The sequence below is a fragment of the Polypterus senegalus genome, chromosome 3, assembly GCF_016835505.1.
Source record: "Polypterus senegalus isolate Bchr_013 chromosome 3, ASM1683550v1, whole genome shotgun sequence".
In the NCBI taxonomy this organism is placed as follows: domain Eukaryota; kingdom Metazoa; phylum Chordata; class Cladistia; order Polypteriformes; family Polypteridae; genus Polypterus; species Polypterus senegalus.
This window is the reverse complement of record NC_053156.1, coordinates 15,132,267-15,144,334: the sequence shown is the minus strand read 5'-3', so window position 1 is coordinate 15,144,334 and position 12,068 is coordinate 15,132,267. Positions and strand designations below refer to the sequence as shown.

Below are 12,068 nucleotides of genomic sequence, written 5' to 3'. Positions count from 1 at the left end.
TGTGCTCCAATAAACACACGCTATGGGCAATACACTAATAACCCAATTGTGCTCCACTCACTTAGAATCTGGAACCAATGTAGAAAGCATTTTAAGACGGAGAAGCTTCTATCTGTGGCACCTCTGCAAGAGAACCACCTCTTTCAACCTTCACAAACATATGCAGTTTTTAATATCTGGAAAAATTTGGAATTAACTTGCTTAGAGATCTTTATATAGACAACGTCTTTGCATCCTATGAACAATTACATTCCAAATTTAACATTCCAGCTACACATTTCTTTCACTATCTTCAAATCAGGAACTTTGTTAAACAGAACCTTCCAGATTTTCCTCATCTTGCACCCTCATCCATGCTGGAAAAATATTGCTCAATCTCAAGGACTTAGACTCCATCTCTACAATATATAAAATCATTTTACAATCCCTCCTTTCAAAGATCCAAGAGGACACTGGGAAAAGATCTCTCAATTAATATATCAGAAAAGGAGTGGAAAGTAGCAATGCAGAGAATTCACTCGAGCTCCATATGCGCAAAGCATACAATTATACAACTCAAAATTATATATCGAGCACATCTGTCTCGACTAAAACTCTCCAAAATGTTTCCAGGGCATGATCCAACCTGCGAACGTTGCAACCAAGTCCCAGCCTCACTGGGTCACATGTTCTGGGCCTGCACCAAATTAACATTATTCTGGACAAAAATTTTTAATTACCTCTCAGACAGCCTTGGACTCACAATCCCTCCTAACCCATTAACGGCTGTGTTTGGGGTTCTTCCAGAGTGGCTTAAAGTCGAGAAAGACAAACAAATTGTGATTGCATTCACTACACTTTTGGCACGCAGATTTATTCTAATAAACTGGAAGAACCCAAACTCTCCTCTTTAAGTCAGTGGGAAACTGATGTGTTATATTATTTGAAATTGGAAAAATCAAATACTCAGTTAGAGGATCTGTGCAGACTTTTTTCAAAACATGGCAGGATCTAATCAGTAATATTTTAAAATATGTTCATGAAGCACAGAGAATTTATTAATTTAGGTATGTTTACAAGCCTTAAATTTTACGCAGTTTGACTTGCTCTCTCTCTCAGGGGTGGGGATCGATCTGTTCTTAACTCAATTTTTCTTTTTGTAAAAACTTGATTGGTTTATATGGATTGCAATAAAATTAAAAAAAAAAAAAAAAAGATTACTAAATTTAGTGCTAATTATATTATCACCACTAGATGGTGGTCAACAAATAGTGACCCTAAAACATCTCGACAAATTTTGAAATCCATACATGCTGGAGCATTTTTTTTCCATCTCAGTTTTAGTTATTTATTTATTTTAATGTAATGACTACCTATTAGACAAAATAACTTCCTCTCAGGGATCACTTGAGCAATCTCTCAGGGAGATTTTGTCCTTGTAAGTGAAAAGTTGGCTAACTGCCCTTCCTTTATTTCTGGCTTCTCATATATTTCCATTACAAAATAACCTCCCATTTTACTTACCATTTTAATTGCTAATTAGGTTTGCCTGGATAAAGACAATGTTGCCGCAGAATAAACCCCTCCAATCCTTTTCAGAAATTGCTTTCCGTAGGTCAGTGACACCCATCTTTTACTTAGATTAAATTTACTTTTGCCTGCTTGAAGCACAGTGCAATTCCCTACGTTAAACTGCATTTCCAAAGCTTTCACCCAATTCCGATGATTGTGTGTTTCTTACTGAATGTTATTTGCTCTCCTTCAGTTTTATTGTCATCAAAAATTTCACAAAATATATACTTGAATAAGTACTATAATTTCTCTGTGGGACTCTATCTGTACTGTTTATCTGTGGTCAGTTTTAAATCATCCTGTCATTAGTACATCTTATTTGTTCAGGACACAAAAACAGAACAGTAATAATGTCTAAATTTATTTTGTACAAGTGTGTGGGAGTTGGGTTTGATTCCTGGCTTGATCATTGCCTGTGTTCAGTTTACATATTTTTTTTTTTGTAATTTCTTGAGTTGTTTCAGCTCAAAGATGTGTGTTTATGGTTAACTGGACCTTAATTTGAGCTTTTGAGTGGGTATGTATATCACATAATCTATTTCAATTTTTTATGCAGCACATGTTTTGGGTGGAGACTTGAAAATATACTTGGAAGAAGAGTCCCCCCTGGCACTGATTAAATAATTTTAGCAACTAATAATTGAATCTTGCAAAGAACATCTTCCTACAACAAAATGGAACATGTACAAATTGAATTACAATAAGAACATACAAAAAAGGCTTGCAAACAAATTTTAAATTGTATCATATTCACAAAAGGTGAGTTCACTAGCAAAGCATAAAAATGTTTAACTAAATCCAGTATTTTAACTTGTTCTAATTAAGTAGGAGTTCTTCATAAACTTTAAATTAAATTATTGAAAGGAGGTGAGAGTTTCAGGAATTTATTTGCTTTGGGGTGAGGAGGAATCATGTTACCTAAAGGGCATGTCAGATTTATATCTCAAAACTACTTGCAATGCACTTGTTAAAAACTCTCCACATCTTACATTGAACATGAAGACTTGGAAACCATCCTTTACTTGTACTGGCAGCTCCAGAAGGTAAGACACACATTGTGTCACACATGTAGTGCAAGGTAAGAGTGATTTTTGGCAATCATTCAATGTAAAAGATACTAGAATATGAATAGGAGCACTACATGAAAGTAAACCGAAAATTGAAATTTTACAGTAATTTGATATATTTCAAGTTGCTCGACGATTGGATGCTACAATGCTTTGATTTGTTTGAGGAGTGGGTGAGTGACAGGGGCATATGGATTACTATGTAGGTGACTGAAATTCCTGGGTGCCTGCCATTGAATTTCAAGTGTATGATCATTATTGATGCCTTACCATATAAAGTCCAGGTTCAGTAGGTAAAGTGATATGCTCAGGGTCACACAGTGAGTTGAACTCCCAGCCTTTGGTTTTCAGTTCAGGCTATTATCCACTATGCCACATTTCCTTTCATTTTGGAATGGAGACTAAGATGTGTTGGTGTAGTTATGGGGCATTTTTGTAAACCCCCACCAATATTGTTGGTCCTTCTACAGATATGGATAGGTGAGCTGTAACTCTTGGGCTAACCTACAAATAGTGGAGCACAAGAAACAGTGAATAGTTTTTTTGGTTTTTTTTTATCCCAGTATGTTGAAGGACCAACAAGGGGAGGGGGTTTCTAGATTTAGTGTATAAATATTTCATTGTGTTTTAAGCAGAGTACATATTCAAACATGTTACAAGTGTTAAGGTTAATTATAGTAGAGCAACTTTTGAACAAATACAAGAAAGTTGAAATAAACTGGAACTAGCTTTAAAATGCAAAGATTGTTGATGATGTGAGACAGGGTTAAAAGTATTTTATATGTAATGCAGGACAAGTTTATCAAATTTGGAAGCAGCAAGAAATTGAATAATACTCTGTCGTTGATAGATAATGAAATTTTAAAAAGTTGCAAAGGAAATAAACAGCTGCATAAGGTATACAAGACTGATAATTCCAAAGCTAACCATAAGGGAGCATGAGAGCAGTGGTTATAAAGGATAAAGCTAAAAGGCATTTGGAGAGAAATATTGCAGTAAAGGCAAAATATGACCCAAAGAGATTCTTACAATTTCTTTATAGTGAAAGAGCAGTCTTGAATGAAACAAAGTTAAGACATTATAACAGTTGTTATGTGAATAAGATATTAACACCAACAAGCTTGCCAATTGTGCTTACCTGATTTCTATATAAAAATAATATTGAGTCAAGATTCATCCCTAAAGGCTCTACTAAACTACTCAAACTGAATTGAATTGAGTAATGTAAAATCAGCTGAATCATTGCTGAAGGACCTGAACAGCATACAGGTGTGTGCAGATTTGTGGCAGATAAAGTTTTGCACGTAAAAAGTAGATATGTGACATTTGAATATGCAAAGGGAAGTCTGAAATTTGAAAGTAGACCTTATGAGAAAGGCCTGTGAGTCATGGTACCCTGGTCACTATTTACATTCAGACAGAGTACAAAAGCATTGAAGAAGGCAAATAGGATGTTAGGTTATATATCAAGGTGTGTAGAGTACAACTTAAGGAAGGTTATACTTAAGCTATATAATTCACTAGTGATGATGTGGAAGCCTTTTTCCAGATAGACTTAATGTGTCATACTCACAGCCACTTGTTACTTTTGCAGATGGTGAACTTGCTGCTCAACAAAGGGGCCAATTTGAATGTGTCTGACAAGAAGGAGCGTCGGCCAATCCACTGGGCAGCATTTCTAGGTAAGCCATCTCTAATTGCAGAGTAGTCATGGAGTAAGATATTTTAAAGTTTGAGCCTTAATCTTGGCATCATGGTAAAGATGAATGAATAGAAATGGACAAGTGGGTAAGTCTGTCACTACGCTTTCTTAAAACGTACCCATGCAGTCAGAAGGGTATTACAAGATCTTCTCAATAATGTGTTCTTGTTGGCAGGGCACCTAGAAGCAGTCAAGCTGTTAGTGGCCCGGAGTTCTGATGCCATGTGTAAGGACAGGCGTGGCTACACCCCTTTGCATGCTGCAGCCTCCAATGGACAGATTGAGGTGGTTAAATACCTACTGAGATTGGGAGTTGAGGTGAGACATCTTATTCTGTTTAGTGGTTTCCTGCCTTCACTTAACAATAGCAGCAGAAAAACTTGGTGTGGTACATCAACTCTGACAAATGCAGCCTTGGCTTAATTGTATGGGGGATTGTTTTAGGCAGGTCGGAATGTATCTGAAGATTAGAAGCACATCTTGCTTTACTGTTAAATTTTTAAAAATCTGACAGATGACTGGAGGCAGCAAGATCTTTCTTTAATTGAAGTTGGCTGGGGGATAATTTTGTGCAAGAGTTGTACGGTGATGGTGCTGTAAAAATACTATTTTTACCCACAGTATCTCTGTTTTTGTAAATTTGTACACAATGAAAGTCCTCAGACATTTAGACAAAATACAATATTATAGAAAGATAACCTAAATGAACACACAGTACAGTTTTAAAGCATTACCACTTTTATTCAAGGAACAGTTATCCAACAGCCTTCTCACCAATGTGATTTAATCATTGTCCACAATAATTTACTTGTGATTATTGCTGCTACAAATGCTGCCACAAACACTTCCTGCAATGTCTTACTAGTCTTTCAAATCATTGTTGAAGAAATCTTAGCCCACTCTTCTTTGCAGAACTGTTTTCATTCAGACACATTTGTTGATATACAGGTGTGAACAGCTCATTTCAGGTTCACCATATCTCTGTTAGGATCAAGTCAGTAATTTGAATAGACCACTCCAAAGCTTTCATTTTGTTTCTTCTGAGTCATTTTGCTTTTGCTTTTGTGTCAGGTCACTGACAGATGACTGGACTTTCTTTATAGGAATAAGAATATTCTATTACTGTGGAATTTATGGTATTTTCAATACTGGCAAGTCATAAGGCAGCAATGCATCCCAACGCTGTCACACTAGGACACCCATTTTCATCATAAGTATGATGCTGTTATTGTGAAATGCTATCAGTGTCGTCCAAAGATTTCTACTTTTGACATGTTTGTCCACAGAACATTATTCCAGAAGGCTTGGGTTTCATTCATATGTTTCTTTGCGAATGCGAGGTGAGCACTAATGTTACTCGTGTATAGCACAGGTATCCATCCTCTTTGCTACTATTCCATGAATTCCATTTTTCCTCAGTCTCTTACTTATTGTGGAATCATGAACACAGACCTTAGCTGAGACTAGAAAGGCCTACAGGTCTCTGGATGTTTTTCTGGAACTCATTGTGTCAGACTGGCTTTTCCTGTTCCAAATGTTCTCCATTTGGAGATAATCACTCTCACTGTGGTGTGCTGTGGTCCCAGAGTTTTAGAAATGGTGTCCTAACACTTTCGTGACTGGTAATTTTCAAAACCCTTTGCATCACTTTTTCAGTTTTCTTTGATTGAGGCCTAACGTTCTTGGCTTAACGTTCTTCACTATGTGGTGAGCTTTTAGATTCAATCGGGCTGGCTGTGTTCAGTCAGCCAAGTTGAATTCTTAATGACGTTATTTGTTAGAGTTGAGTAACTAAGTGGGCAATTACCTACTCACATGGGTATTACAGGTGTTGGATAACTTTATCATTTAAGTATATTAAGTAGTAGTTTAGAAATAGTATTATGCTTATTCTGGCTCTCTTTAATGTTAGATTTTGTCTGAAGATCTAGATAGTTTTATTGTGCTAAATATACAAAAAAGGGTATCGCGAATGAGGCTACTACTGTACAAACTGATTCTGGTACTCCGATTCTAGAGTACCGGTTTGAGAAGTATATTTATGTATTGCTTTCAAGTTTTAAATACTCGTTTCTCTTTGCTTTTATTATCTCATCTTGCTGTGCACTTGACCCTTTAACTGAGCAGATTGATGAACCCAATGTGTTTGGGAATACAGCACTGCACATAGCCTGCTACACAGGACAGGAGGCAGTGGCCAATGAACTGGTCAATCATGGCGCTAATGTCAACCAGCCCAATGAGCGTGGCTGTACCCCACTACACTTTGCCGCTGTCTCTACAAATGGGGCCCTATGCCTAGAGCTGCTGGTCAACAATGGAGCTGACGTTAACATTCAGGTATAGTTGCCATTTCGTCTGCGATAGCTGCTAAAGATTGTATCAGCTCCACCTATGCAGTTCAGCATCTTCTCTGTCTGTCTTAACAGCGTTCTCATTTATTTACTTATAGAATAAAGAAGGGAAAAGTCCTTTGCACATGGCTGCTATTCATGGGCGTTTCACTCGATCCCAAATCCTGATTCAAAATGGTGAGTTAACAGTATCATAGGGAACAAAACATAAGTCGGCATAAGTCCGTATACTAAGACTCTTTCCTCAATGCACATCCTATAGTTCATAGATAACCTACTGTATATGATCCAGTACCACTTTGGCCAAAAACATGTTTTTTTTTTTTTTGTTTGTTTTTTTTAAAAACCTAGGGGGGGAAATCGACTGCACGGATAAATATGGCAATACACCTCTTCATGTTGCTGCTAAATATGGCCACGAACTGCTGATCAGCACCCTGATGACCAACGGAGCTGACACAGCAAGGTAAGAGCCAATAAAACAGGCTCTTGTTTTAGGTTTCTTCATTATCTTTGCAAACTGTAAACTCTGGCTGTACTCTTTCTCATTGATGTTGCATTCACACCAGGGCTTTTAGATTAATGCCACTGTATTCCTTTATTTATCCAGGCGTGGAATCCATGGGATGTTCCCTCTGCACTTGGCCGTGCTTTACGGGTTTTCAGACTGTTGTCGCAAGTTACTCTCCTCAGGTGAGCCTAAGACAGCCAGTTCTTTGTGATGGCTTGCAATTGATACTTGAATCAAGGTATTCAAGATACTTTGTTTTTTGTTCTTTTTTTACAAGCCTGCAATTGACACTTTTTCTGCCCCATCTCCAGGTCAGTTGTATAGTATTGTCTCGTCTTTGAGTAACGAGCACGTGCTCTCAGCTGGATTTGATATAAACACCCCAGACAACCTCGGGAGGACCTGCTTGCATGCTGCTGCTTCAGGCGGGTAAGTCTCATCATGGTATCCCACATGCTTTGTTGTAGAAATGGAAGCTTAACATTTTGAAAACTAATTTTTGTCCTTCAATTTTCAGTTTTTTATAAGCATTTTTTAAGCATTTTATTGGCTTTTGAAACATTCAACTTCAGATTTCATTGCATCATTTCAGTACCATTTAGTTGTAGACTTTTGACTTGTGTCTTAAAATTGCCTAGATTATTGTCCTGCTGAATGGTAATATTTTGTTTTAGTGTTACCTGTCAGGTTACCTCGCAACCTCCTGTATGCAGCTCTGAAATACTGTGTCCAGTCCCAGATACAGCAAAGCACACCTCTACAATCCTGGTCAATATAATAATGTTAGGTTTCTGTTGTTCCTGGAACAACATATAAAAAATTAAAAAAGGTTTCCTTAAGAATTTAAATGAGAAGTTCTTTGTTTTCTTATGGTCAGATTTTTTTTCATGTGTTTTTGTTAATGAGATAAGCAAGGTCTTATTTTTTTCGTGTATTAGCTTGTAAAGTGATAAAGCACCCAATGTTATGTCTATCAGCCAATCTGCTTGAAACAACTCTAGTCCCAGTGGATCATTTTTTCTAATTGGGCACACTAAATTCTTAGTCATTTTTTTTTTCTCAATATCCTAAATAGAAAGTGCTGTACAAAGTTTGAAATTACAAAAGCCCCACTATGCTTTGGCAAATTTGTAAAATCTGCCTTACATGGGAGAAACATTTTGAATGACTTCAATTGTGAATTAGTTTATAGGGGAGAGATTTTTTTTTTTTTGTACTCATCTGACAGCATCTCCTGATCACAAAATAAGGAAATGTAGGCAGAGTCATGCACACTGCACTAAGCTTGTGTTTGCGCAAACCTTTGCCTCAGCAACTCAGTTCCTTGAAATCGTAGTGAGTAAGTGACATGATGTTAACATCTGTAAAACTAAAAAATGAAAGCAACTTTTACAGAAATAAAGGAAGGGGTGAATGAGCTTGGTGCTGCACATTATGCATACAGTAAATAATCCTGTGTTCAAGAGTTCACTTACACTAAAAATAACCTCACGACTGTGTTGTCTGCAGGTCATGATTCATTATTTCTCTTAACAATATGATATATCTGTAAAGCACCACAATGACCTGCTGTTTTTCGTGGGACAAAGCAGCCAGCAATTGTAGCTATTGAATTCAACATAGATTTAAAATCTGCACCAGGTAAATCTTTCTAAAATGTTATATTTAAGAAATCTTAACTCCGATTAGCTGTAGACCCTTCATAACTAACAAATAACAAAAGGACATCAGTCGGTGGATTTGAGTTAGATATTGCTGTCCCTGACCGCTGTTGAGCCACTACATGACTCTTTCCACTTCATTTTGAATTACATGGTGTTTTTAAATGCTATTAAAAACATTTTTATGTAACCTACTAGCACAAGTAATTACATTCTATTAGTATTGTTATTTGAATATGAGCAACTGTTACAAGAATATCTCATCTTCTCAAATTTCTTTTACCATTGAGGATCACAGTTGCAGAGGCCAAGCACGTCAACCTGACCTCTGTATCCCCAGCTATAGATTCCAAAGCTTCTTGGATGTTTCCCAGGCATTCCCAAGCCACCGAGAGATATAATCCCTAAAGAAAATGTCATAACTCCTTCAAATCACTAGAAAATTTAAAAATGCTCCAACATCGAAACATTTAAGCAGTGTTTAATCAGTCTTGCTTGTCACTACTACCTGGTGTGATGCCTTCAATTCTGTGACATCCATGTTTCTCATGTGAACCAATCCTGCCATAACATGTCAGTGGTGTTTATATCTGGACTTTGTCTAGGCTGTTGTAAATATCTTCAGCTATTTTGATCAGACTAAAAGAAACACTCCACACAAGAATGTTTTTTTTAATGTTACCCTATGTGTTTTTGTCGCGATGGCTGAGAATAATTTTAAATCTTATGTTTTCATGGAAAGTGGTTATTGCACTTCTGAACTGAAGAGCAGCCTCTACCCATTTCATGTTTTTAACTGTTCTGTTTTCAAATCTAAAGCTTGAACCCATTTGAATGAGTGACCTGTTTGTACACTACTTTTGTTTCCCAGAAGATTTATTTATCAATGTTTTAGTAAAAAAAAATGCATGCATTCTGCATGTTGTGAGCAGATGACCTAATGTCTTGACATGTGGATTATGCAAACAGAGTAACCTAAGATTTTCCTGGATGATGTTAACATTTTTTTCTGTTGTCTTCATGATGCCAATTTGATCAAAAACGCCATACATTGACACTTGAGCTAAGTAACACACACTTTTTGTGTGGACTATTCCTTTAATTGTGTATCTTGGATAATTAATTATCTTACTGTATGAGCCAGTAGCACTTTTGCTTTGCCTATTGGTGAATGACCTGAAATTCACTAAAAGAATAATTAGATACAAAAATAATTCCATTTGCATTTGGGACCGGTCTTTGAGGTCATGATGAAGCAAAGGCATCATCAAACTGGGATATGATCACCACTATGTTTGACCACTGGGATGAGGGCCCATGTTCACCAAAAAGAAGCTTTTTTAATTAAGTTCACCAATCATACGCTGGTTCAGATCTCCTCATGATCGCATATGTGTATTAAGGTAAATCTGCAACAAGTACTAATCTTCTTGTTCGTGTGACGTGCTACATAATTACATTCCTATAATTCCCTTTATGGCCCAATGTGCTTTGGAGAAAGACACCTGCAGACTCCTATACAGTTGGCCCTTGTTTATTGCAGTTAATCCGTTCCAGACTCTACCGCGATAAATGAATTTCCGCGAAGTAGGATTCTTTATTTATAAATTGAATATTTTCACAGTTAGAGCATCGAAAACCTGTTTACGACCTTCTAAATACGTTTAACATTATTAGAGCCCTCTAGACATGAAGGTGAAAACTATACGTTTATATTGTTATTTTTATATTGACACGCTTGGGTCACAGATTTGCACAGAAACACAGGAGGTTGTAGAGAAAGGGACTTTAAAACACTGCAAACAAACATTTGCCTCTTTTTCAAAAGTTTAAACTGTGCTCCATGACAAGACAGAGATGACAGTTCCGTCTCACAATTAAAAGAATGCAAACATATCTTCCTCTTCAAAGGAGTGCGCGTCAGAAGCAGAGAATCTCAGAGAGAGAGACAGAGAGAGAAAAGCAAACAATCAAAAATCTGCTGTTCGGGCTTTTAAGTATGCGAAGCACCGCGTGGGAAGCATATCGTATATCATTTAGGAGTTTTATTTAATACGTAATACATGCTCTGATTGGGTAGCTTCTTAGCCATCCGCCAATAGCGTCCCTTGTATGAAATCAACTGGGTAAGCAAACTGAGGAAGCGTGTAGCATAAACTAAAAGACCCATTGTCCGCAGAAATCCGTGAACCAGCGAAAAATCCGTGATATATATTTTGATATGCTTACATATAAAATCCGCGATGGAGTGAAGCCGCCAAAGTCGAAGCGCGATATAGCGAGGGATCACTGTATGTTCATAGTTTTACATTTTACTATTTTTCAGATTTTAACAGGATGGGCACTTTTATGATAACTGACTGTAATTCCAGGCTTTCTCAGTTTTAGCAATATGTCTTTGAATTTGTTTGAGTGCAGCTCCCAGCATTTTGTATTCCTTTTTGCCAAGGTTTTCTAAAATTGTGGCATGGTGTATCTTTAGTATCAGTGTTTTGACAACCTCATATTAAGGAAAGGTGCAAAACCCCTTTAGAATCTATGTTGGGCAGGCCTGACCTAAATCAAGCCTGGTTACTAGCACAGGTATTAAATCAGCTGACCCTTACTATACCCTTAATTGTATTTCCAACCTACCAGTAACATATTTACATTTGACCATTTGTTATGTGTAATATTACTGTGTAACCAGATGAAAGAAGCACCAAATTCTTTTCCCTGAAGATTACCCACTATATATTATAAACCACAAAAATATTTGACCAAAGTCACAACACACCTGCAGTAATGCAGAAAAACAAACTAAGGAAATACTTAACCTTGCCTCCTGTAAATGTCATGGGATTAATAAAGTATCTATCTATTTTGTACTTTCCTCTCAAAAGGAAACACTCATGACTGGTTTTCTTTCTTTCAGAAATGTTGAATGTCTTAACTTACTATTGAGCAGTGGTGCTGACTTGACAAAGAAGGACAAGTTTGGAAGGTGAGAACAGAGTTTTTGTTCATTGTATATAGCTACTAGTTTAGTCAAAATCATTTACATTTTATGTTGAATTAAAACAGAATTATATAATTGGAGTCTGTCCAGTGCAGGTTTGTGCTCTCAAAGTTTTGTTGCTCAAAGTTCAGTAGTTTGCCACCAAGTGTTTGGATAGTAGGCAAAGCAAAATCAGTAGTCACACTGAAATTGTCCATCCATTTTGGACCTTTCAGCTTTCTTTC

General features: G+C 36.8%; 1 protein-coding gene across 2 annotated transcripts in view; it reads left to right on the top strand.

The window, feature by feature from the left end:
• ankrd52a (ankyrin repeat domain 52a) overlaps positions 1 to 12,068 on the top strand; it is a 93,345-nt gene that overhangs the window by 39,820 nt on the left and 41,457 nt on the right. For both annotated transcript variants that reach the window (XM_039746672.1, XM_039746673.1), the window contains exons 6-13: positions 4,213 to 4,300; positions 4,496 to 4,638; positions 6,448 to 6,660; positions 6,773 to 6,851; positions 7,026 to 7,140; positions 7,285 to 7,367; positions 7,497 to 7,614; positions 11,761 to 11,829. In XM_039746672.1, coding sequence (XP_039602606.1) covers positions 4,213 to 4,300; positions 4,496 to 4,638; positions 6,448 to 6,660; positions 6,773 to 6,851; positions 7,026 to 7,140; positions 7,285 to 7,367; positions 7,497 to 7,614; positions 11,761 to 11,829 — 908 coding nt within the window. The remainder of the gene's footprint in view (positions 1 to 4,212; positions 4,301 to 4,495; positions 4,639 to 6,447; positions 6,661 to 6,772; positions 6,852 to 7,025; positions 7,141 to 7,284; positions 7,368 to 7,496; positions 7,615 to 11,760; positions 11,830 to 12,068) is intronic.